The 25910-nt window shown below is 55.0% G+C and overlaps 7 protein-coding genes across 7 annotated transcripts; 2 read left to right on the top strand and 5 right to left on the bottom strand.

Moving 5' to 3' along the window:
- Nucleotides 1-499: 499 nt before the first annotated feature.
- EsH8_V_000309 (uncharacterized protein) lies at nucleotides 500-6264 on the top strand (the record flags this gene model as incomplete). Its single annotated transcript, XM_083272825.1, has 10 exons — nucleotides 500-554; nucleotides 609-787; nucleotides 843-1694; nucleotides 1788-2402; nucleotides 2492-2634; nucleotides 2701-2792; nucleotides 2893-3476; nucleotides 4959-5339; nucleotides 5450-5638; nucleotides 5752-6264. 10 exons carry the CDS (start codon nucleotides 500-502, stop codon nucleotides 6262-6264), a joined length of 3603 nt encoding a protein of 1200 aa, XP_083125540.1.
- A 485-nt stretch (nucleotides 6265-6749) lies between these two features.
- EsH8_V_000308 (uncharacterized protein) lies at nucleotides 6750-7972 on the bottom strand (the record flags this gene model as incomplete). Its single annotated transcript, XM_083272824.1, has 3 exons — nucleotides 6750-7467; nucleotides 7534-7687; nucleotides 7750-7972. 3 exons carry the CDS (start codon nucleotides 7970-7972, stop codon nucleotides 6750-6752), a joined length of 1095 nt encoding a protein of 364 aa, XP_083125539.1.
- A 1680-nt stretch (nucleotides 7973-9652) lies between these two features.
- EsH8_V_000307 (uncharacterized protein) lies at nucleotides 9653-10804 on the bottom strand (the record flags this gene model as incomplete). The annotated part of the gene is made up of 1 exon (XM_083272823.1): nucleotides 9653-10804. The coding sequence occupies one exon, from the start codon at nucleotides 10802-10804 to the stop codon at nucleotides 9653-9655; it is 1152 nt and encodes a 383-aa protein (XP_083125538.1).
- Nucleotides 10805-11189: 385 nt separating this feature from the next.
- Nucleotides 11190-14517, top strand: EsH8_V_000306 (C2H2-type zinc finger protein; the record flags this gene model as incomplete). Its single annotated transcript, XM_083272822.1, has 3 exons — nucleotides 11190-12972; nucleotides 13033-14144; nucleotides 14215-14517. The coding sequence occupies 3 exons, from the start codon at nucleotides 11190-11192 to the stop codon at nucleotides 14515-14517; spliced, it is 3198 nt and encodes a 1065-aa protein (XP_083125537.1).
- Nucleotides 14518-14965: 448 nt separating this feature from the next.
- Nucleotides 14966-16612, bottom strand: EsH8_V_000305 (FAD dependent oxidoreductase-domain-containing protein; the record flags this gene model as incomplete). The annotated part of the gene is made up of 1 exon (XM_083272821.1): nucleotides 14966-16612. One exon carries the CDS (start codon nucleotides 16610-16612, stop codon nucleotides 14966-14968), a length of 1647 nt encoding a protein of 548 aa, XP_083125536.1.
- Nucleotides 16613-17778: 1166 nt separating this feature from the next.
- On the bottom strand, nucleotides 17779-19322 carry EsH8_V_000304 (class I SAM-dependent methyltransferase; the record flags this gene model as incomplete). Its single annotated transcript, XM_083272820.1, has 9 exons — nucleotides 17779-18024; nucleotides 18093-18435; nucleotides 18488-18577; nucleotides 18639-18651; nucleotides 18716-18749; nucleotides 18803-18866; nucleotides 18921-18962; nucleotides 19021-19163; nucleotides 19230-19322. 9 exons carry the CDS (start codon nucleotides 19320-19322, stop codon nucleotides 17779-17781), a joined length of 1068 nt encoding a protein of 355 aa, XP_083125535.1.
- Nucleotides 19323-20009: 687 nt separating this feature from the next.
- Nucleotides 20010-21145, bottom strand: EsH8_V_000303 (isopenicillin N synthase family dioxygenase; the record flags this gene model as incomplete). The annotated part of the gene is made up of 2 exons (XM_083272819.1): nucleotides 20010-20837; nucleotides 20927-21145. 2 exons carry the CDS (start codon nucleotides 21143-21145, stop codon nucleotides 20010-20012), a joined length of 1047 nt encoding a protein of 348 aa, XP_083125534.1.
- Between the last annotated feature and the right edge of the window lie 4765 nt (nucleotides 21146-25910).

The following is a 25910-nucleotide window of genomic DNA, read 5'->3' as shown; positions in this document are numbered from 1 at the left end:
CTGGCGGCGGAATCCCACGCTGCCTCTGGTAGATTGGTTTGCCTGTATGAACCCCGGTCATGAGGCTTGACCAACAAAGGCAATCAGCAATGTTACATTCCGCTCGAAAGAGGCCCTGCCCCACCACCTCTGCCGTGCTTCGCCATACCGGTACTGCGCTGGGCTTTGGGGCGAACATTTCCTCCTATCGGCGCATTTGCAAAACCTTGCATCCATCCACAATCACAGGAGCCGTGACTGGACAAACCGGGCTGCGGAAGACTTTGGTCATGTGGCAGCGGCGCCAGCTTTTGGTTTGGGTTTGATGCCTGGAAGAAGAAAGTAGCGTAGCAGGTGCCGGGGGGGAGGGTCGCGAGCAGGGAGAGTTGGACAGCCGAGGGGGTGCGTTGGGCATATCACATTTGTCCCTCTTTAAATACCATAGCACCCTCCTCGATGACAGAGGCTCATAGTATTGATATTGGTTGCCAGAGCTTTGTTGACGTAGACGTCTCGCACCATGAAGTTCCTCAGTCGTTCTGGTGCTCTGGCGGCTCTCCTGGCGGCCACGACTCGTAAGCCCCTTGATGTTCCCCCATGAAAACCCTCCGCTAACAGCGACGCTCAAGTCCTCGATGGAGTTGCCGCGCAGGCCTCGACGCCGACCATCTTCACCGATGCAAAAACCGGCATCGTCTTCAACACCTGGTCGGCCACCGACGCCCAGACGGCCGGTGGTATGACGTACGGCTTCGCCTTGCCATCGACCGCCTTGACGACGGACGCCAACGAGTACGTCGGGTACCTGGTGCGTACGCTAACCCCCCGCTCGCGTGATGCCCGGCTAACACGCCCCCGTCCAGCAATGCGCCTCCAAGAACGGCCAGGGCACCGGCTGGTGCGGCATCTCGCTCGGCGGCACCATGACGAACAAGCTCCTGCTCATGGCGTGGCCCAACGGCGGCGAGATCCTGACGTCGTTCCGCTGGTCGTCGGGCTACGACATGCCCACCGCGTACGCCGGCGACGCCAAGATCACGCAGATCTCGTCGACCATCAACGCGACGCACTACACGCTCCTCTACCGCTGCCAGAACTGCTTCCAGTGGAACCACAACGGCGCCACGGGCTCCGCGTCGACCAGCGCGGGCTTCTTCGTGCTCGGCTGGGCGCAGGCCTTCACCAGCCCGACCAACCCCTCGTGCCCGGCCAGCCTCAACCTCGTCCAGCACGACAACCAGGGCATCCACGGCACCGGCCTGGACCCCAGCATCGCGAACCCGTCGTACTCGGCCTGGGCCGCCCTGGCGACCAAGACCGTGACCGGCAGCTGCGGCGGCTCCACGGCCACGTCGGCGCCCGGCTCGACCACGACGCGCGCCCCCACCGGCCCCACCGGCGTGCCCGTCCCCTCGGGCACGTACGACTACATCGTGATCGGCGCCGGCGCCGGCGGCATCCCGCTGGCCGACAAGCTGAGCGAGGCCGGCAAGAGCGTGCTGCTCATCGAGAAGGGCCCGCCGTCGTCGGGCCGCTGGGGCGGCACCGTGAAGCCCCCCTGGCTCGAGGGCACCAACCTGACCAGGTTCGACGTCCCCGGCCTCTGCAACCAGATCTGGCACGACTCGGCGGGCATCGCCTGCCAGGACACTGACCAGATGGCCGGCTGCGTCCTCGGCGGCGGCACGGCCATCAACGCCGCGCTCTGGTGGAAGGTGAGTTTTTTTGTTCTTTTCCCTGTCGCTTTTTCTGCCTGTTACTACGACGGGTGGGTGAATGCAATGCTAAAAATATTTCTACTCGCGCAGCCGTACGCCCAGGACTGGGACTACAACTTCCCTGCGGGCTGGAAGTCGGCCGACGTGGCGGCGGCGACGAGCCGCGTCTTCTCCCGCATCCCGGGCACGACGACGCCGTCGCAGGACGGCAAGGTGTACCTCACGGACGGGTTCAACGCGCTCGCGGGCGGCCTCCGCGCGGCGGGCTGGAAGGAGCTGGACCTCAACGCGAACCCCAACTCCAAGAACCGCACGTTCGGCAAGACGCCGTACATGTACTCGGGCGGCGAGCGCGGCGGGCCGATGGCGACGTACCTCGTGTCGGCGAGCAAGCGGTCCAACTTCAAGCTGTGGACGCGGACGGCGGTCAAGCGCGTCGTGCGGAGCGGCGGGCACATCACGGGCGTCGAGGTCGAGCCGTACGTCGACGGCGGGTTCGCGGGGACGGTCGGCGTGACGGCCGTGACGGGGCGCGTGGTCCTGGCCGCGGGCACGTTCGGCAGCGCCAAGCTGCTCCTGCGCAGCGGCATCGGGCCGGCGGACCAGCTGGAGATCGTCAAGAGCTCCACCGACGGGCCGACGATGATCGCCAACTCGTCGTGGATCAGCCTGCCCGTCGGGTACAACCTGGAGGACCACACCAACGTGGGTTTTTTTCATTCCACCTACCACACCCCCTAACCCCTGCTCGGGGTATTCTTTTGCTGCATGGAAACCGCTGACTGGAGGGACAGACCGACACCGTCGCCACGCACCCGGACGTGCAGTTCTACGACTTTTACGAGGCGTACGATGACCCCAACGTCACGGACAAGAACGCTTACCTGCAGAAGCGGAGCGGCATCCTGGCGCAGTCCGCGCCCAACATCGGTCCTCTGTGGGTTTTCATTTTCAAACCTCTTTTTGTAGCTTTACCCCGGAGCGGTTGCTAACCTCGCGGCAGATTCTTCGAGGAGATCAAGGGCGCTGACGGAATCACCCGCCAGATGCAGTACACGGCCCGCATGGAGGGCAGCAACGGCACCCCCGACGGCAGTAAGTGAACCTCTCCCCGTCCCCGTCCCCCTCCCAGCAACCTCGACCTCCTCCCGCCAGACCCCTGTTCGCCCGGCTAACTTGGGGCTTCCCCCACCAGAGGGCATCACCATCAGCCAGTACCTCGGGCGCGGGGCCACCTCGCGCGGCAGGATGACGATCCAGGCCAACCTGGGCACGGTGGTCTCCACGGTGCCGTACCTGCGGGACCAGAACGACGTCGAGGCCGTCATCAAGGGCATCGAGAACGTGCAGGCGGCGCTCAAGAACGTGCCGAACCTCGTGTGGACGTTCCCGGCGGCGGGCACGTCGGTGCGCGACTTCGTCAACAACATGCTCGTGTCGTACTCGAACCGCCGGGCCAACCACTGGATCGGCACCAACAAGCTCGGCACCAAGGACGGGCGCAGCACGGGCGGCGACGCCGTCGTCGACGTCAACGCAAAGGTCTACGGCACCGACAACCTCTTCGTCGTCGACGCCAGCATCTTCCCCGGCATGGTCACGACCAACCCGTCGTCGTACATCGTCGTCGCCTCGGAGCACGCCGCCGCCCGCATCCTCGCCCTCGCGCCCGCCACCGGCCAGGCGCTGTACGCGCAGTGCGGCGGGTCGACGTGGACCGGCAGCTTCCAGTGCGCCGCCGGCCTGACGTGCACGTTCAAGGACTCGTACTATTCCCAGGTATGCCGTGATATCTCCATCTCTTTTTCCCTTTCCTTGACGGCCCCCTTGTCCCTTGTCGGGTTGACGATGACGTTGAAGATTACTGACGCAATTGATAGTGTCTGTGAGAGAGCGCGAGAGAGAGAGAGAGAGTGGGACGGAGGCCGGGTGTGGGGAACCAGGACGGGATACATGCCGAGTTGAGGGAGAGACGGAGACAGAAACAGAGAGTGACACCGAAACACACAGACAAGAGACAGAGACAGGCGCACGTGGCGCGCGCCTTATTCCGGGCCCCATCCCATTTCTTCACGTGTATATACTTTTCAAAGTAAATATCTTGATTTCTCGTATATATCATATCCACTTCCGACTACACTACCACACTGCACTACACCACTTCCGACCAGCATCCCTTTCCCGAACGTGTTCTCGCCGGGCCCGCACCGCCAAAAACAGGCGCGCCAATGGCAGCGCGGGTTCCCGCGGACCGGCTACCCCACAACCCACTGACGTCGCATCTGCGATCTCCCGGCACCTGGGATCATCCCCCAGCTTTCTCCTTCTCGCCCATTCCGCCCCTCCCACTACGGATAAGGTTTGGGGCAGTTGGGCCGCGCTTCCCTGTGCTGTCAGCTGTTCTGTGCCTGACCTGACGTGGGACCCGAGGAGGGGCGGGCGAGCGGGCGGCCGGCACCACCCCAATTTCCCTGATTCGAGCACCATCTCTGCTTTCTGGTGCCGCCGCTGCTGCTGCTCTCATCACCCATCCCCAACGCAGCCCGCGCCGCTGCTGAGATGGGTTCTGGCCGACGCTATTGTGGTGATTTCGTCCTCGTGACCGAGTACATCCCATTCCGTAATCGAATTGACCACCACCACCCCCTCTCTCCCAGCCGCCCTGGTGCGACCATCCGCATAGTCCAGCCCGTCCGTGGTCTCCCGGCTCCGACAACCCCGTTGCGAGGACCCCCTACCGGCGTATGCACGCGCGGGAGTGCCCATGACGCGACTCTTGGCGCAGTTCTTCCAGCAAGGAAAATTCCCAGCGTCGAGCGAAAGCTCTGAGGGGAGGGGAGGGGGAGGTGAGTGGGCGGACTGGGGCGGATGGATAGTTTGAAGCAATTTAGCCTCGGAGCCGACGGCGGGGGGCGTCTCTCGTGTCTCTCGTGCCTGGCTGTATGTCGCATCCCGGGTCTGTCGCTGAGTGCTTCGTTGGCGCAATGTCGCCGTACCCGCCCTGGCCTCGAGCTTAGCCAAATGAGATGGATACCACCCTCATATGACGATGGTCAAGAGCGCAGCGTCGTGTTTTCCCCGGATTGCGGGGGTTGCTTGCTTGCTTGCTTGCTTGCTGGATGGTGCCTGCCGGTGCTCCTCGAGGACATAATAAACAGACCGCTCCCGTTCTCGATGCCGACGAGTTCCTCCATCTCATCCCTCAGTTCCCTCACGATACCCTCCTCCCTCCCCTCCAGACGCCACAGGTAGTCCCCCTAGCCCATCATGCTCTCCCTCAAGGCCCTCCTCGGCGCCGGCCTGGCCGCGACCGCCGTCCTGGCCACCCCGATCCAGTCCCTCGACTTCACCGGCTCCCTCGCGCCTCGCGCCGACCCGAGCCTCGTGGGCTACCTCGGCGCCTTCTTCCTCGGCGCTGACCCTTACGTCTACCTGTACCTCAGCAACGGCAACAGCCCCACCTCGTTCCGCGCTCTCAACTCGGGCTCGCCCGTCATCCGCCCGACAAAGGGCACCGGCGGCGTGCGCGACCCGGCCATCGTCGAGGGCGGCGGCGCCGAGAAGGGCAAGAAGTGGTACATTGTCGGCACGGATCTCGACATTGGAAAGGTGTGTGCTGTCCTGTTCTTGTTCCTGTCCATCGTTTAGAGTTTTTGTGTCATTTTGTTCTCCTCTTCCTCATCTCCCTGGCTTGCCTGCCATGACCCTTGTCGTCAAATGAGGGTGCCACGTGCTGATCGTGATTTGCCTAGACGACGTGGGACGCCGCTCAGAGACAGGGGTCCAAGGGCATTTTCGTCTGGGAGAGCACGGATCTCGTCAACTGGACCGGCGAGAGGCTCGTCGTCGTCGAGAACGCCAGCGCCGGCATGGTCTGGGCCCCCGAGGCCATCTGGGACCCGACCAAGGGCCAGTACCTCGTCCACTGGGCTTCCAAATTCGTAAGTGAACAACTCCGCCTCTCCCACAAATCTCACCGGGAGCTGTGTTTTCCGGCCCACTGGGTGTTGCTGCTGCGCCTGCAGAGGACTGACTCGGATATCGCGGCACGCAGTACGGCGCCTCGGACCCCAACCACACCGGCGCCCCCGGCCCCATCGTGATCCGCTACGCCTACACCTCCGACTTCCGCACCTTCTCGACGCCGCAGACGTACATTGACAAGTCGCCCACCAACATCATCGACCTCAACATCCTGCCCACGTCGACCGACGGCCGCTCCTTCGTGCGCTTCCTCAAGGACGAGTCCCTCAAGACCGTCTTCGTCGAGGTCTCCACCACCGGCCTCTTCGGCACCTGGACCCGCCCCGGCGGCGCCTCCGCCATCATCGCCAGCGGCGTCGAGGGCCCCGCCGCCTACTGGGACAACCAGGTTGCCGGCCGCGCCCACGTCCTGCTCGACTTCTACGGCGACGACGGCTACCGCCCCTACGAGACGGCCAACGTCGCCAGCAACTCGGGCTGGACCGCGAGCTCCCGCACCGGCTTCCCTAGCGGCCTGCGCCACGGCGGCGTGCTGCCCGTCAACCAGACGCTGTACAACGCCGTGACGGCCCGCTGGGGTTAAAGATGGGTGTGGGCTATACAAAGTAATTGTGTCGATGTAAATAATATCCCCACATGATGAGAGAGGGAGATCCAAAGTATATATCTGTATATATAAAAAATGTGTTCATTTGAAAAAGTTGGGCGACGCGCTTTTGGTCGCCCGGGTATCTTCCCGCCTGGTCCCTTTTCGTACTCCGCCCCGTCATTCTCGGTTCCGGATGTTCTCCGCACCTCCGGGTGCACTGCCAAGCCTGTCACGTCAATTATCCCGTATCTTCCATGGTGGTTGCAATGCGACTACTCCCTACAGCCAATGTTCAAAATAGGAACAACTGCCGACAAAGGCACCGAGAACCTACTCTTCTCTTCTCTGGCCGGCTGTGGAACATTTCAATAATGCAAAACACATTCATCGTCTACGACATCGTTCTTTCCGAGTTGCGTCTCGTGGCGTGGCAGTCTTGTATAATCATTTCTGTTGCGCTCCCTTCCCCAGGGGGCACTCTAATACCGACTGTACCTCTCGGACGGGAGTTCCGTGGCGTTGTTGCCGGTGCCCGCCGGATTGGTGGCTGCAACTTCGGATAGCCGGTGAGGATCCTCGGTCGCAGGGCTGTGAGACGGGCCGATATTCTGGTACATACCGTCGGGCGTTGATCTAGGGTTGGACACTGGGTGTGCCGACTGGTAATAGCTCTCCTGATTGGGGGAGGTAACGGCGGACTGGTGATAAAAGCCCTTGTAGGCGTTCGCGTCGTGGGTGGACGGCGGCGGGGGCGAGTGAGGCTCTGTCGGAGCGCCGGTGGGGGACATCGGGGAGTAGTTGTACGACTGGTTCATCATGCTGGAGGAGGTCGCCGCTGCCGCTGCGTGGCTCTTCTGGCGACGGTTGCGGAGCCAGAGCCAGACGATGGCGAATACGGACAGGCCCAGGACCGCCAGACCGCCGATCACGCCACCGACAATGGGGCCGACAGGCGTGCCCCCCGATGACGAGTCGGAAGAGTTCGTCGAGGTCTCGGCGGGGATGTTGTTGACGGTAGAGGATCCGGGTGTGGAGGCCGACAGGGTCGAGGTGGTTGAGGTGCCCAGAGTTTCGAGGATGAGCTTCTCGCCCTTGGCGCGGTTGTTGCCGCAGCGGTAGCCGGTGATTGTTGCGACAGAGTAGCTCGTCAGGGGTTTGAGCGCGGTGACGCAGAGGGGGAAGTCGGTGTTGAAGTTGCTACATTCACATGTCAGATGATGAGCGTCTGGTGCGAGAATGAAAGGGGACGGTGGGAGCACGAACCAGCAGAGCGTACCGAAGCCCTCGGTGCTCTGGCTGCAAATGGAGTTGAAGCCGTCAAGGCAGGCCGTGTACGGCTGTGAACCAGCGGTGCAGCCAAAGTAGCTGCCTTTGGTCACGCAAGCCTGGTCAGTGAAGCAGTCAAACGCCTCGCTGTCTGTCATTCGGTGTTAGTATAATAACAACGACCCGGAGCTTCGGCCACGAGGTTCAACACACTGTACTCGTAGTATCCGCACGTCGGGCCGCCTTCCTGTCTCTTTACAGCCATGGCTTCGAAGCGAAGGCTGGGAGGCGGCGTCGGCGCGATGGACCAACCCCCAATCTCATCTCGTACCTGAAGTGTCTGGGAGGGCAATGGCACGTCGTGGCGGCCGATCTTGACTGCGATAATTGGCAGAACGAACCCTGCCAACGGCAAGAGCTTTACGAATGCGACCATGGCGGCGTGGTAGTTGAAGAGGTGATCGAATGGACGGGTTGTAGTTATGAAACGACACAATCCGTTCTAGAAGACCGAATGCAATCGCAGGTTCGTGGAGGGGATGGAATGACGAACGGGAGAGATATTAGATTGAAGTTAGATTGAAAACATGGGAAGAATCAAGATCAAGGAGTCGAGTCAGCGCTGACGATAATAGATGGGGGCTGAGGCAGTCCAAATATGGCAGCAGCATTGGCTGAGGGAGACGGAGAGTGAGATACCGGTAGGAGAGAGGGGGGTGGAAAGGGTACGGTACTCTGCAGATCTCACGGATACCGACACGGGGAAGCAGGACGTGCAGGTGTAGCTCCCACAACACCAACACCAACACCGGCCCTGTCGTAATGCGGCTGGGCTCGGTGTTGGAAGCCAGGTAACATCCATGGCATCAGTCGTGTCTTGTCAAATCCAATCTCGCTAGCTGCTGCGCCCTAGAAGCCCAGCCTCGTGGGCTGGCTCTCTCGCAGGCGCAGAGGAGATTGACGAGAATGGCACGAGGCCGGGATGCCTGAGCCATCACACAGACTCGACTAGAGGCTAGCAGAGGCTTGGCTGGCGACGGTGGAGGCAGATTGGAGCGACGGGGTGGGCGGACGGGCATGTTTGCGCTGTCAAGAGAGAGATTTGGACGGCGAGAAAGACTGCTGCGCCCGGAGAAGGATCACACACCCTGGCTGCAACCAATAATTAGTCTTGGACGATGAGAGGAGGAGGTCATCGCCAACCAACAGCACAAACAGTACACCAACAAGACAGACCAGCCACCCAGGCCGTCAGGCCAAGGAGGAGGTGGAGGGGTGGTCGTAGGCGGTGTATGCGGTGGTCGTCATCGTCGGTCAATTGCCGAATGGCCACTCATTGTTGGCGAATCCTTCGTCGGCCCCGTGATTGGCTTTGAATGTCTTTCATGTGTTGATGATACATGTCGTCGATGGTTTTCGAGGGGGGAGTAATCGGTTGACCGCCGCCGCATGCACTAGAGAGCAGGGGGGGTGCAAGGTGGAAGTGCAGTAGGGCTGGCTGTATGGGCAGGTTTCCACCGCAGTTGGCTCGCTACGGTCCGCGGGCTCTTGCCATTTGGGGGCCATCATCCCCGCCGTCCCCGCCGAAATGGCTTTTTCGCATCTCGCTTATTGGGCTTTATTCTTGTTCACGCATGTCTAGTGCACCCTCTGCCCGCTTCTATTTTTACAGCCATCGCAACGCTGATTGATTCCTTTCTTCCCCTCCCTCTTCCGATCCCACCTGTGCCACGCGACAGAGTAAATGATCAGCATTGCCCATCTTTCTTTCGGTGTGAAACTGTCGCATTTTCCCGTTGTCCGGCTTCTCCCTGGAAGTGGAAGGGTGAGACACCGCGCACCAAACTATTCATGGCGCTGATGCTCACAGAGAGAGAGAAGGGTAGGGGAGTGAAAGGGAGAGCCTGGCCGATCAACCAATGGCCTACATCATCATCTCATGTCCTGTAAGGCATGTCCTGATGTAGATCGTCAGCCTTACCACTATCGAGAGACATCCATACACTTTAGATCCACCCTGAGTTTCCTGCAGGCACTTCAATGACCGTCATCAGCTTGTCTGAGCTGCATCAGCCTCCTCAGTGCTTCACATGCGTCCCGTACTACTGCCCACTCCTCATCCGCCATTGCAGAAGTCTGGCAGCAAAAGCGCTTCCTGGGGGTCCGAACATGCTTGGGCAATCGAGAGGAGGTACTGCTGCCTCGTCAGCTCGAGCGATATCTTGGATACCTCCAACGACTCCTTGCCAACGTCAAATGCCCATTTCGCATAGATGACCGAGATGACCCCGAATACGAAACTGATGACAGTCAGCCACGCTACAAACGCTGCGATCCAAAAGTTGACCGATTCCAGCAGGTTGGGCCGGTCCCTGTCGGGGAACAGCTGCCGGATCCCGTCCCGCGGCCCCTGCAAGACCTCCGACAGCTCCTCGAGCTGCCGGCCCCATCGCGGGTACGCCCCGAGCTCCAGCTTCCGCTCCCGCCCGCACAGCCCAAGGCTGTAGAACCGCTGGCCCTGCTTGTCCAGGAACGACTTCGTCGGCGCGTCACCGTATGGGAACAGTAGGTTGAGCGTGTCCAGCGCCTCGCCGACTAGGCCCCCAGGCAGAACGCACTGCGCGGACGATTGGAGATGCGACGAGAGCCACAGCTTGTGCTGATATATCGATACCAGTTTCGTCTTCCAGTTGATAGCGAGGTGTTCATCCAGGTGGTCGGTCCAGTCAACATCAAACCCGTGATTTACCACCAAGTAGCTCATGGTCAGTTTCGAGTCGACCGTTCGCGACTTCATGTCGGCATCTTGACACGGCGCCGGCTCCTCGAACCGCTGCCTCAGAGCATCCCGTAATGAGACGCCGGCTTCCCACACGACCGGCGCTGCCTCCGCCAGGGGCCGGTCTCTGGTGATGCCAACCTTCGCCGTTGTGCACAGGGAAGCCGCCAGACATGCCGTTAGCTGCGCCGATTCCTCACTGCAGCCTTGCCAGTCGCCTGCCTTTAAGTCGCCCATTGCATCCTCACGTGTTTTATTGCTGGACTTGCACATCGCATTGGTCATCTCGGGTATTTTGCTCGCCGCGCCGGGCAAGTATAGGTCGGGGCGGTAATTGAATCGCCCCTGGATATCTCGCACGTAAGCCGCGAGCCGGGCATATTGGTTGGGCCTGTACGTGTCGGCCGCCAAAGCAGGCCAGACGGCATGGCAGATGCGGATGTCGTCCTTTGATTGTCCGGCATCCCGGGCCCGCAACATCAGCTCCATCGCTTGCTAAATAGCAAAAAGAAAAGCTGCAGAGCCCGAAGATTGATAGCGTGGTCCGGTAATAAGCCGATGTTCTTCCCGATGCCTTTTTGGATTGGAATCTTTTCGCTCGTGAGTTACTGGGCTTCCGGCTGCTTTTGAAAGCCTCTCTCTAGCGGTAAGGCTTTTTTTCTCAGCTCCCTAGCCTTTGCTGATTGGGTTGCGTCCTCCCACGTCAAAACACAGCCACAAGCCGGTTGTTGCTACAGGGCTGTGCAGCGTTGGAATATCCAACCAGATTGGTCGTCATATCAGGCTCCCTCAAAACTGATCGGGACGCCAGATTATCTCCATTTCTTTCACTCTCTCCACCTCCCTCGTCGCCCCAGGGCATGTTCTCCATGTCATGATGGCATACCCTCAACCACCTGTCGCCTCAATGTATCCGGCCAACTTCATCAACGTCGGCACAACTAGCCCTACCTTGCAAATCTTCGGCAAGTTGAAACATGCCTTACGAAAGTCGCATGGGAGCACCACGGAGGGCAAGGGCAAAGCCGTCGCGGATACTGCTATGCAAGACGGCCCAACAAAATCTCTGGACGATGGCTCCGAAAAGTACGACGTCGCGTCTGTCTATTATTCCGACTGCATAGGTTCAAATAGCTCGAGCTCGACGCAAACAGCAGAAAGCGATTGCACTCCAACTGGCGGAAGTAGTTCCACCAGCGTGTCGTTCACGGCAAATTCAGTAAGCGTCCCCTCGCCCTTGGAAAGCTCGCCGAATTCTCTAGGCGCGGTATCAGAGGGTAAGCCCCAGCCAATCCCAGTCGAACTGTATCCAAGAGGGGCCACCAGCACCTACGGTCTGCATATCACAGTTTCACCAGTCGAGCAGCCGTCCGGTACCAATTCAGCGTATCTCCAGGCCGGGGCGGACCACTCTCGATCCTTTGACATCCCCTCGTCACACATCTATCGATACCATAAAACGAACGTCTGGTGCGGGAAACCTGCACAGGTCCCGGTCCCCAAGAATCTTCGAGCTCGTTGGGACGAGGAGGGGGGCGTCAGAGACAGGCTTGCACTAGATCTGCAATCCGTGCGGCATACCATGAAGAAGAAGGGAACGAACCTACCTTCTCGTGAACGGGAATTCGTCTCCGAGCTCCGAATGTCGGGGTATGCCAACGGCTCCCCGCCCCGATCAGTAACTTTAAATCCCTGCATCTGGATACTCTGCGGAAGCAGTTGGTGCAAGAAATACATCCGCAAGGCTCTAAAAGACCTGTCCTGGACGGTGAGCTTCATTAACCGTCCTATAGAGGTTCACGTGGGCGGTCCTGTCTATGCAGCGGCTCCGTCTCTTATCCCGCTCCGGCAACTTCAGCTGGACGCTTCCAGCTGGAGTGCCCCAGATTTAGCGGGGTACAAGATCCTGTACCATGTGGATTTTGGCCCCCCGTTCGGGACGTTAAAATCTGCCTCTGGGCTTCTATGCTGTGCTACCCTTCTTCGGGACGGCATTGTTATTGACCAACAAGTCTCCCGCATTGGAGGCTTTATATGTACTACACTAGGAAGAACGGCTGAGATGTGGCCGGAACCAGCCATCACGACTGCTCACGGACTCCTCGAGCGCCTCCTTCAAAGACTAGAGGATGATATCCCTCCAGATTCCAGTGATACTGGCCCGGCATCTTCAGGCTCGGCATTGAGCAGCCCTGCTTCTCTTTCAGACACAGACCTTGAGACTGACTCCGCATTCGAATCCGGTTCTGAATCTGATGGCTCTGAAATCTTCAATGACGAGGACGAAAACGGCACAAACCTTCTCGGCTTCAGGGATCCATCGACAGTGGCACGTTGGACTCCGGTAGCCTTTGTGGGATCCAGCTTCATGGGGAACATTATGGACCCGCAGAACATAAGGTCCATGGCCTCTAACATGGCCGATTACGCACTCCTAGAACTCAAACAATCTTATTACGAAAATTTTAGCTCAGGCCTCGTTACCAAAAATCCATTATCATCATATACAACGAACGCAGAACTCTTGTCTGGGCCTGTTTCGTTGTTATTCAGCGACAACGTCGTCACTGGAGCAACAATTCTCCCTGAGACTCAGCAGATGCCATCACTTGGAAAATCTCTGCCGGCGCGAAAAGTTCAGCTTTCAGCGCCGCTTGGTGCGTCTGCCCTTGACTGGTAAATAAACATGTGGTGCAACGTATTCACACTTGTCACAGCACCTGGCACCTCGGGGACGTGGCTGATTAGAGACGAGTCGCTCTGTGGGATGATCATCGCGAGGTATCCAGGAGAGCCTCTGGCCTTGTTCGTGGCGGCGGAAGACATCTTGCAGGACATTGCGTCCTCCTTTCCCCACCATAAATGGTTACCGCTCATTCCAGGAATTCCGTCTGTTGCGTTAGAAAGTCAACTCGATTATGTACCCGGCGGCTCCCGCTTTAAGCTGCCAGCAGCATCTCATTTTGACATTGACAACCCCCAAGCGGGCACAAACAGGAGGCAAGTAATCGAATACGACCTTCCAAGTTCAGAGATATTCGACTGTGACATGAATCTAGTCACCTTAGACGAAAGTCTCGGCATTTCCAGCATGTCCAGCATTCAAACATCGATTCAGTCTCAATCTGATTCTGATGGTCTCCAAGACGGCAAAGACAGAATAAGTATGGAACAACAAAGAGAAATAAGGCGAGAACGCTTCGAACAAATGAGAAGAATATTAGGCATTTCAAAAGGCGGTGTTGATTCTGATGAAGAATTTACCCCATCGGATCAAAAGCTAGGCCCAACAGTCATGCGCAAGATGTCTCAAGATCCGGGACCCCCAAATCCTCGAGCCGCAATTCTCGGGTCCCAGGCTCTAGTCTCATCCAAGTCTCCAACACCCTTCGGTGTGTCTTCGCAAGTTGACCCGTTTGCACAGTCACGACCACCATCTACGCCAGGCGACTATTCGATTTCTTCGGCTGATCCTGGAAGCAGCCTTGCCTTTTTCCAGCATCCTTCTGCAGTAGCTCGTTATCACATGGCATCAATACCAGGGCCGATCATGTCCAACCTCATGGCACCAAGCCTTCAACAAATAATCGTCCCCTGTACAGCCATCTCCAGCCGCTACGGAGCACAACAACTGGCGCCCCTTATGTCCAGCGCTAGCCACGATGGGCAAACGAACCAGCGGCCGGATCGTTTGTTCAAGTGTGATCAGTGCCCACGGTCCTTCAATCGAAACCACGACTTAAAGAGACATAAACGAATCCACCTCGCCGTTAAGCCGTTCCCCTGTAACCACTGCGATAAGAGTTTCTCCCGTAAAGATGCACTAAAAGTAAGTCCCAGAAACAGAAATCACCATTAGTATCCTCCCTATAAAAGAAACACGGCTAACAGATTTGAAGCGACACCGTCTTGTTAAAGGCTGCGGTAGTAAAAAGGAAGATGAGCAGAAAGACAACAACCTCAGCTCAAGCGAGAACGAAGAAGAGTTGTTGAATAGCTCTCAAGGGCTGGACAACCCCCGCCCAAGTGGCGGCAAAGAAGAATTGCGGAATGACTTTCAAGGCCTCAATAATCCCGTTCAAACCAGCATCGTTCAACAGCAACCGAACTATCAGGAGCGCGGACCGGGCGAGGGCGCCGGGGGAGCGCCAGGGACCAGCCGGGGCCCGGCACAGGGAATAGTTAGCCCGTTATGGAGATAAAGGGGCCAGCGCGGGCCTTATAGCGGTAGAGAAGGCAGATTCAAATGATAGTTATACCTGATACATACATGCGAAACGTTGATCTTTTCACTCTGTGCTAAGACCTCTGACACGAGCGCTGAAATCACGAGTTATTGAGATAAACCGCGCCTCTAGCCCGTATCATTGACCGAGCTTTGCTCAAGGTGCTAGGTATACAATTTGGAGGCGTAGCATACTATCCAACTATCATTGAATACACAGCAGAACGGAACGGATCAAGAGTCGGCATATCGGTGGTAAGATATCAGAACGGGAGCTGACCTATTGTTGGGAGGCTCTTGATGTAGGAATCGAGGAATATGTCGAAATTTCCTCTCGATACACGAGAAATAAAATACCTGAGCGAAAAAATCATAATAACCAACACTCCAAACTGTAACCGGCAGAATGCCTTTGGAAACATAGATCATGAGACAGGCTCAAGATTACCCTTTGATGGACCCTCAACGCATAATCCTTCCGTGGAAAACCGGCTGCCGTGCACAGGGCAGTCCCATGACTTCTCCACCCCATTCCAACACACGACACCCTTCATGTGCGGGCAAATAGCGCTGACCTTGGTGACCTTTCCATTCTCGTCTTTGTAGACAGCTATCGGCTTCGACATTTTCGGGTTCAGCACACCCCCAGAACCCGGTACCAAGTCCTCGATGTCGGTGATGTCTGACTGCAAGAGCCGCTTGTACTGGCTGTTGATCTGGAGATCGTGCATGAACAGAGACGGCGCCGATCCGAGGATTGATGCCACACGCTTCGGAGAGTACAGCTTTGCCCAGGTATTCGGCTGGCCATCGATCTCGTCGGAAATTAGCTTGCCCGCAATGACGCCGTGCGTGAGGCCGTTACCGGAATCGCCAGTCACAACAAATGTGCGCCTCTGACCCTGGTTCAGGCCGATGAAAGCCACGTAGTCGACAGGCTCGAAGACTTGGCCGCTCCACTGGTAGTCGACGGCGCCGGCCTGGGGGAACCGTTCCCTGGCCCAAGTCTCAAGCTCTTCGAAACGGCCTGCCGTGTCCTCCTGCCCGACCTTGTGGTCCATGCCACCGACAATCATGTAATCGTGCTTGTCGTCGCACTCGGTCAACTTCACATACTTGTACTCCTCGGCGGTGTCGTAGATGAGGCAGTCCTCCACGGAGCCCTTTGGGATGCGGATGGCAACGCAGTATGTGCGGTAAAACTCCATTTCCGCGACGATGCTGAGTTTCTGCAGCGGGACGTTGGTCGCCTCAACGGCGTGGTCGCATGTGACGGTGTGGTCTTGTTGTGTCTTGACTTCGACGTGCTTGTTGCCCATTCCGAGGATCTCGATGCCGGGCTCTTCGACGGACATGACCCTCGTCTGGGAGTGGCACTTGAAGTTGGGCTGCTGCAGGAGAAACTCCAATACTCCGTTGACGTACTTGGTAGGGTGAAATGTTGCTTGGCCGTGCCAGATGGCCCCGTCGCGCTGATCGGGCCTGCCGGGCTCGGCGGACCAGCCCTTGATGGCCAACCCGTCTTTGAACTCGACGTCGATTCCAAGCTCTTTGGCACAGTCGACCTCCTCGCGGATGCTCTTTATGTCCTCATCATGCTTCGGGTCGCTGCGGCTGTACTGCGAGACCATGTACCCAGGCAGCTTGCGGTATTCGCAGTCGATGCCCAGTTTCTTGGAGACTTCGCCCACGTAGTTTAGCGCCCAGGTGTGGCTTTCGGCGGCAGCCCTTGCGCCCTCGCTTCCGTGCTTCTTCTTTATCTCGAGGTACCCGTCATCGAGGGCGTTGGACAAGTGGCCGCTGGTCCGGCCCGTCTCGCCAGAAAGGAGTTCGCGGGCCTCGAGGAGTACAACCTGCTTGCCGCGGGTGACGAGCTCGTACGCTACGGAAACGCCGGCGATACCCGAGCCGACAATGCAGACATCGGCTTCCGTGCTGTGGGTCAGAGGCTTTATATCCTGCCCGGCACGGTTGGTGTACTTGTCATTGTGCACCCAGACGGCATCGGTGGCGCCAGAGGTGGCCTCAAATTGCTGCTCGAACTGATTCCTCGACATTGTAGTGGTAGACATCGTTCGATAATGTTTTGGAGACTTTGAAAACTCGGGGTTGACTGCTCTCGGCGTTCTTTGGGCAAACAACGAAACTGAAGCCCGGCGGGCGAGGGAGGGCAGAAGACGGCGTTGAAGCTTTATTGACTGTATGCGGAGGGAGTTCATATTTCCCAGGCTTCAGTCAACCCCCAAAAAAGATATGCTCGGTCTATTAGTGACGACCTCTCAAGCTCTTTTGTTTCCTTTAACGCAGCGTGGTATTTGTTTTATCCTTCTCCTGATTGGTGTTGTTTATTGTTGAATGACACGGGGTGAAGTCATCACGCGGTCATCACGTTGCGTTTCGTCATGACCTTTCGAAGCCAACATCGAATCGTACCTGCACCCGCATTTCTAATTCCGTACTCAGAGATCGGTTTACCTTCCTTCCTTCTTCTCTGGGCCACTTGCATCCTAAAAGTAGCCTTATAGCCAATATTCGCCCGCTCCGTGTCTTGGCCCTGGAGGGATAGCTCCGGTTTGGCGATCGACACCCCGCAGAGCCATTTCAACGGTATGTAACCCACACCCCCCATCGGTTAGTCTTGAATTTCTTAGTGTAAGCTGGGGTATCGGGGCCACTCAGGATGCTTGCGACTGTTGTGGTTTTACACTGGCCTCTGTTCAATTGGCCAATCCTTCCCGATTGCTACGTCGACTTCGCTACATAACTCCCCATGCGAGATGTAAATGTATGACGCGAACATAAGCGGCAAGTCTAATTTCCACGAAAGAATTTCAGCCAGGAACAACAATCTATCCAGCTGTTTGGCTACCAGAGCTTTGCAATTCAAGGTTGCGTCGTCGCCTAAGCAGTGGGTAGTGAGCCTATGCGCCATCTAATATGTTTAGAGCTGAGAATGCGAACAGGATGTGCACGCCCTATCCTCTGTTTTGTATTGTTGGATTGGGTTTTCCGAATATCAATATCATGTTAGCATAAATGGAGGGATTCCGACTGGTGACCAAAGCATCATCAAACACAGCGGGCCCAACGAAGAAGCCGTTGTTCCCTAATTTTATCACCAAGGTCATTGAACAGAAAACATCAATAAAGTCCAATCAACAAGGACAAACCAACGATTTTCTTCGCGCACCCGGGCTTGCTAACTACAAAAAATCAAAAGCGGCCGAATATCAGAGTCCTATTCCTCGGACGGCACAGGCTTTTGGGCCCACAACGCTCTTTGGCGGTAGTAGCCATGATACTTTCCAGATCTAATCTCGCGGCGTAGTTGTGCCGCATAGATGTGGATCTCCTCCCGACTCCAGGTGGACATGACGTTCGCCATGAAAAGAACATAGCCCTCGATGTCGGACAAAAGCGTCAACTGCGCCCACTCGCCAATCTCCTTCTTGATTGGGTCCTTGGGCCAAGTGCCGATGGGGGCCTGTCGGTAAATGTTGGTAAGATATCCCCAACTTGCTCTGGACGGGAATCACATGGCCAGCCACGTACCTTGTTGTTCCACTCGTTGATGTTCTCAAACCCGGCCGCTTCCATTGAAGTCCTCTGCAGTTCTTCGTCAAGGACTCGGAAGGTCCGACCCATCTTCCTACCGCCCTCTTCGAAGAACTTACCCCATTGGCCTAAAGCACTGGTCTCCGGAACGGTCCCGTCGTCACTCAAGATGGCTGGCGAGACCTCAAAACTTTCGAGATAGCCGCCGGGCTTGAGTGCCCTGTAGGCTTGCTTAAACAGCGCTGGCCAGTCCTCGATGCTCCCGACCAAGAAGCGGATGTGAATATAGTCGAAAGACTCGGGCTGAAAGGTCCATTCACGAGTGCAGTCGTCAATCTCGCTACGTTGGGTCAGTGCTGTGGGCGTGATGCCAACGAAGTCTTCGTACTCACAACTTGAGGTTAGTCGGAACCCAGCTAGGCTGAATGGGCGAAATGTCAGTTCCGATGACTTCGCAGTTTGGGTACTCGTCGGCGAAATCACTCCATGGCCAACGGGTTAGTCTTGATTCTATGCACGCGTATCGAAGCCGCTTGGACTCACATCGCCCAGATGCCTGCATCGAAAACGTATTTTTAGCTCTCGACTCCAAATTTAAACGGGATCAAAGTAGTGCCCACCTGTTCCTGTGCCGATGTCAAGAGCTTTGCTCAGCTAGTCAAGGTCAGCCATATGCAACATGTGGGGCTAAGAGGCTCGTATGCCACCTTGGTCTTGTCGAGCGGTGCCAGGTGAAGCTTGTCGCCCATCGACAAAGTAAGCAGATGATGGCTACGAATCGTCAGATCTATAAATTCAATTTGGTCGGCCTGGGTTCCATCTTACTTGATGTCCCATGCCTCATTCTGCTGCTCATCGTTGCTTCCCCTTCATGCAGTATGTTAGCAGACTGTTAAGCCGCGACATGTCGGATCGGAGCCGGTACCAATACTGGGCGTTGCCGACCTCGCCGTGAAAGGTTCTTCCATGAATCTTCCGGTACTGAAGAATTGTCGAGGTGATGGACGCCGTAGAACTGGCGTTGTCGTCACCTAGGGCCGAGTCGGCGTCGCCATCATTAGCAGCGTCCTAGCGAGTCGTCGTCAGTCATCCTCTGCACCGTCGTTGGGGAACCTGAAAATGGTGTCGACTGACTCGTGCGGCTTGCACCCAGTGCTCAGCTGGAAGGATACCAGCGGTCTGCTCTCCAGCCCCCACATCCTGCCCTTCATCCTGCTCGGGACACATGATACCAGTCGCAGTGGATTGTTCGCTCCGTCTTGTCTCGAATCTTTCGCGAGTCTTCCGCGTGTCTTGAGCCACTCAAACTCGCTCAACTCTGGAGAGAGAGAAGGCTGGCTTCGACGAAACGAAGTGTGGAAACATTCCACAGCTTACGACGATGGTCCCCGGTCCCTGTCCCTTCTATATGAGAACCGAGGGCCAACCCCACAGCGGGTAATGCGCGTGGGCATGGACGTGCGCTCCAAGATTCTTCACCGAGTGTTTCTTCGACAGCGCTACACAACAACAGTGTCGTCGGATAGCGTTTCCATTTGCCGGGGTAAGCTCAACATCACCTCCGGCCTGTGCAGGATTCTACGTGTCACGCTATGCTGCGCTTGCTGATCCAGGCTTCGGATGCTACCATATTCGGCCCTTATCACCAAAACGAACAACGGAGGGGCCGAGGATCAACAATGGTTCGGCCAACCGGATGAGCATCATGACATTTGTTAGTGGACCTCCCATGCGCGAATCTGCAGGGGACGGTGTTCGCAAGCACGACTTCTCCACGGGATGCAGTTTTGACAGTACGAGGTGCGATGCCCGAAACCTGGTATCGGGAATTGCCTAGGTATCTGGATCTCTATGAAAACACGTGTTGGCAGTCATACCCGCACACCATCGAAATACAACACCGTCCTGACCAGTTCAATATGTCGCATTCAGGCGCATTTCAATATACTCTCGGCTATTGATCGGATCGTATTTCTTCGGCCTGTCGGGACCGAAACAGCCGGGGATACAGTCCACCGTCTTCTCCTGGTCGGCGCCGATGAAGTATGGAATCGAATATCGTGCCCGGGTAACGCGGTTACCGTCCTCGTTCGTCTCCAACGGCGGCGCTCGCACACGATGCATGGTTGAGCGCAGCGTATCGTTGCTCCACCGCTGCATAAAGTCGCCAATATTGACCACGATCGTCCCAGGGATGTGCGGTACTGGCACAAAGCGACCCTTTTCGTTAGGGTCTTCCACCTCGAGGCCGCCCACCTCGTCTTGGAAAAGGAGGGTCATGGAGCCAAAGTCTGTGTGCGCTCCTAGCCGCTCGACTTTGCCGGAGCGAAGCAGCTTCTCCTCGACCGACGGATAGTGGAGTAGGCGGATCTGGTTGTCCTTCCTCGCGTGGTACTTCTGAAAGAAGTCCTCGTTTAGGCCCATACCAAGTGCCATGGCTCTGAGCAAGTGGAGCTCCAGCTGGTAACAGACCTCGTAGAACTCGTTAAAGAACGAGCGGAATCCGGTTAGCGACTCTTCTGGAATCCAGATGTTGAGCAAATGGTCGTCGTCCTCGCGTCCGATCTCGTAGGATTCCTTAAAGTCGGGAATCTTTCGCAATTCGCTGATTTGTTCGGCGTCAAAAACCATCTGCGAAACCTTTTCTCGGCCGATGCCCGAATACCCGCGGTGCCACCATCCCTCGGGAGGATGTGGTGCCTTGTCTTTCTCGGCTTGTGGCAGGGAGAAGAATTTTTCGCTCTGTAGGGAATGATAGCATTAGTATCGCTCAGAGATCCAGAACGGTGCCGTGGTATGAGGTAATAAGACGGGCAGTGTGCGAGACATACCCACTGGAAAGCCATCTTCAAGGTCTCCTCTGATATTCCATGATTTTTAACGTACGCAAAGCCCGACGTTTTAAATGCATCCACAAGGTCTTCTCCGACTTGCGACGCTTTCTCTGCATCACTGCTGTTATCAAAACCTGCTAGGTCAACAAAAGGAATGTTCTGTTGTTGGGTTCGCTGATCGGAGCTGACACGGTCTGATTCTTGTGGCTCGTGCATAATGGTGATCTTGATGCAATCTTCGAATCTGAATTGATAATCGATATCACAGAATGAATAAATACTCATTGGTTTTCATGTCGTTCAAATTAGGTTCTGATGATTCAAGTTCAAAGCCCCGCCTTTGCAGGATGATGGTATGACGTCGATCGACGCACGAGGTTATTCACATGCGAAATCGGAACACAGACATGGATTAGAAATCAAGGCATTGTTATATCCGCGAAACCCACACCTGACTTCATACTAACTCAACAACTGCTATCAAAATGCATAGATACGCTGAACAATTACAGCCGCCGTTACCCGTCGCAAAGGAAAACCGCTTGCACAGGTTTGATCAACATTACTAAATCTGGCTACAACAGAGGTTTCTCGCGTTCGGCGTCGAGTTTTCACAAATACATCCTCTTAAATCCGGTTGATCATCAGCCCAGCCTGCCGGACTTTACCAGATGTCCCAAGGTCTGGGTAATTACTTCGTAAAACTCATCTGTATTATCTTGTTTCATAATTCCAGGCTGGTTTCTGAATGCCTCTGGAAATGCCAGCTACTTTCTTTCCGATAATGAGCGTCGACCCACGATTCTTTTTACCTCGTAAAATATGCAGAGGGGTTCTTACCCGCTTCGCATAGAGATATTGTCAATCACATCAATATCAAAGAGAATTTCTTTCCGGCACAGCATACGCCTTGCAAATGACGAAATCTTCCGAAATTGAACCGAAAGTGTTGGGTTTGCGGCTTTCACAAAATGACCATCTTCACACCGAATGTGCGAAGTCTTGCTGACATGGAAATAGCTAAATCGCAGAAAGGTACTTTATCATAAAATGATCTAACGAGGCGAAGGGCAGTTCGAGTTCTTGAGCACACCGATAAATATCTAATATAGTGTTTAGTTGATCTGGTGGAGGGTGATCTGGATACTCATAATATGGCTGGCTGAACAGGGAGGCCTATCTCACCATTCAGCCCGGCAAACGCAACACACTAAGAACCATACACCTAATACCGGTAAAACCGGTAAAAACGATTCATCAGGACGGTATTCCTACATAGTTTACATCTGGTCACTGCAGCTTGAACTCATAAGCCACGGCATCGTCATCCGGCTAGGAAGTAAATCGGGTACTCCACGGAGCAGCAGCACAAACTCCAGTCTTTTGCCTTCCTACCCAAGGAAGCTAGACAATTTCGCTTAAGTTGATTGTATGCAAACGGGCAAATAGCGCTTTCCCCGAGCTTTCTTGACTCGCTTCAGAGAGTCAGTGCCTCGCTTATGTGGAATACGACATGACCTGTCGGAAAAACAAGATTCATGACTAGGAGGTTTGCAGTGCATTCGCACACGCACTACATATTTAGTAAATATTTCATTCATGCTAGCTTCTAAAGTGTATTTCGTGGTCATTGCACATCAATGGCGTCTTGAATCCTCTATGTCCTTTTCCGTATCCCAGTCTTGTCTCTCCAAATCGTCCCTGCTTCCCGTATCGGATGCTGTTTCTCCTGCAACATGGGTTTCTTTGGCCGTTGAGCTGCTTCCAAATTGCCTCGGCTGAATTGGCTTTGTGGGAGAACTTTCTGGTGATGATTGCGCACTGTAGCCACGTGAGCTGCGCAACTTCGCTGTTGTTGATGCAACCAGTGACTGCCTGCGATTTCCGCTCTGCGAAGTGGTTCTGAATGTGGCGAAGAATGGCGGGACCTTTTTAAACAGTGGTCGTAATGCCGGGAGGCTGCCACATAGGATCGCCAGGTTAAGCTCGACCGACGACCATATGACGACTTCGACGTTGTCCCCTGGAATCGGATCAGAATCAAACCCCAAATTATGCAGTCCTTTCGACAGATACTTACAGGTCGCATCGTAAGTGTGAGAAAACGAAACCAGGGAGTTGAGCCGAACCATGCTTGCAATGCATGCACTATGATCCGTAATTAGCTTCCGCCAAGGCTCTTCAAAGGACAATCCAGCAACCACTCACACTGAGCCAACGGCAAACATGAGGACCAAGGCTAGCTTCTTTTTTCTTCCCAGCTGCAGCTTCATGAGCTCTGGGATTGGCATAATCATCAAGATGACATCTTCCAAGATGCTGAGGGCGGCTCCCGCGTAGCTAACGGATACTACGTCAAGGCAGCGTCCTTCGATAGATTTGTCCCATATCGACTGTATTGGTAGACATTGGAAAACGAGTAGCAATAAGAACATAAGTCCATGGACAAGTAGAAATATGATAAAAATGTTGATGGTCAGCCGAAATCGCTTATTGGTGAACACACGGGAGTAGAAGCAACAAATGGAGGTTTTTGAGCTGATTCTGGGTTTCAATTAGCCCACTTTCCTACAACATGATTTTATCAGGTTAACAACGTACAGAACGAATACGTAGAGCATCTGCAAGACGTAGAATATCTGTAGCAAGTTGTCAGCAAGTTGTTGGTGGTATTATACACAATATGGCTTCGAACCTGGAGGATCGGCTTGCTATTTCCTGGCTTAACGTTCCAATAGTGAAGGCCAAAGCCTAACTGGGAATCTAATGAAGAATTGTATTTAGCATATTTTCTGGTTAGGATAACGGGTCAAAATTCATACTTGCGAGACCACAACCAGACATTACTATCAAGAATCCCTGGGAAAGTTAGGATTTTTGCTTCAGTTCATGCTTCAGATACTACACTTACCAAAGCTATTAAAGCGGCCCAATCGTCCCACCAAAGTTTGTTCGTGACTTGTAGCCTGGCTACGCATCGAAGAGCTACTACTATAGCGCTCACCAGAGGAAATCCTATGGAGAATATCTTTGAGAATCGTCGTCGTTCTGGGATGGGGTAGCCGTAACAGAACTGTTGCGTGACACGGGCCGTAGCTAAGCAGATGGTCAATACCGGCCAGTGATGAAAATGGTAGATCTACATGATATAACAATTCGTACCGACTTGATCGTCAAACACGCATGACTTCTGTACGCACGTTGCGACACGAGATTGTAAGGCGATATCAGTGCACACACAATCTGACAATCCCTCGATAGTACAGCCCCCGGACTTGAATCCATCGACATAGCAGTGCACCTATGATTGAGGTCAGCAATTGGGTTCATTCAACAAAAATGCCGCGGATCGTCGCCGTGTGGATAAAATGAAGCCATAGGCGACCACATGAATTGGGATGATGAATTACCGCGCAGCTGGGCGTTAATTGAAGTAGTGCAGACGTCGACATGGAATTCGTATTCGGGTTGGCTGCCGCTGAGGCCATTGCGGCAGTCAGCAGCAAGATGATGGCTTGCATCGTTGACTTCATGATTGGCAGACGATGCAACAACATAAAGTGGTGGGTTTTCAAGTCGCATCAAAACGACCAAAAAGCAACAAGTTCAATCAAAAGGATTGACACGGCCGCGGCAGCATCCTACATAAGAACTCTCGGAGAACAGGAGTTCGGCCGAATTGCCACCAAGTGCCACCGTGAACTTGTGGTGGCTCCAACTGACGGAAACGTCAAATGGTGATGACTAGTTGAACTCTTAGAACGTTCCCGGCTTTCCTCACTACGTCTAACTGATCCGACCACATCCATTGTTTATCGTAATGGAGGAAGCGCCACAGACTGATGTCTCACTGCCATGTGCGGGGCTTCTTCCTCTTTCTCGAAGAAAGTCTAAGAAGAAAAGTGTATTCGGAATCATTTTGTTTGTTTTGAACCAATTAGTAACAACATTACGCTGTTACTTTCCTCTATGCGACATCGTTCGTATTATTGAGCCATCATTTACAGCAGTAAGTGACCTTGGCGATATCGAGATGAGTTTCATCCCGCTTCACGGGAGCCGCACCGCCCTTTTTGAAGCGCCTCGACTGCGTTTACACCGATAAATGTTTTCTGCAACATCGTTGCGCTAGTCAGATACACGTGGTGCAGTAGGAAATCTTGGATGAAAACAGCTTTCTTATGAGATAGCAAACCCGATGCTAAGAAGAAAACAGCGATACGGAGACACGGAGACTGTCGAAGAACTGTGAATGAAAGGATCAAATGGTTGTCCATTTAGGCTAGCGTCAGGGAAGAAAGGGGCGCAAAGGAGACTACCGGCTCAGTGTTCATCATTTGTGTCTCTTACACTTCTACGGGGCCTGAGTAATGCCCGGTCCGAGGGATTCGACCGGTTCATCCAGGCTTTCCCGAGCTCCAAATAAACACAAATGACAAACTGTGAAAACTGGAAAGGATACAGCTGTGCAAATTTAGTGTCCTAATCGCATTCTTTGAGATCTAAGTGTCGAGCCAGCAGTACTAAGGATGACTCATCTTTGTCGACTTGCACTGCAAAAATAGTACTATGTTAATTCCAGCAGGTCACCCAAAGTAGCCGAACTTTCACCGTCTAACAATTACTGACTGGAGCGCAGCACAGTGCACAAACGGCAATTAGTACACACCCTCCTTACCTTAGTGTGTTTTGCACGTAAATAGCCATGTTCATGTCAAATTCTGCCCTACGGAAGCGTCGTCACAAAATAACAATTTGAGTGCGCATTAAACTGTAGATCCAGCGTTAAGATGACCAAAATAAGGCCTCTTTCCAACACGTGCTGCTGTATGAATATGGAAAATCAGGCTCTGCTAAGGATGCACCAATTGACAGATGGTTCTATGAAGGGTTGGGGTTTTACTCGCCCTGGTAGTCAAGACTCCGAGGGATGCATGAAACTATCGATGTCGTGTCACCGATCCTATCTTGTTTTGATCAG

Source organism: Colletotrichum jinshuiense, chromosome 5 (assembly GCF_051148585.1).
Source record: "Colletotrichum jinshuiense chromosome 5, complete sequence".
Lineage (NCBI taxonomy): Eukaryota > Fungi > Ascomycota > Sordariomycetes > Glomerellales > Glomerellaceae > Colletotrichum > Colletotrichum jinshuiense.
This window is presented reverse-complemented; position numbering and strand designations above follow the sequence as displayed.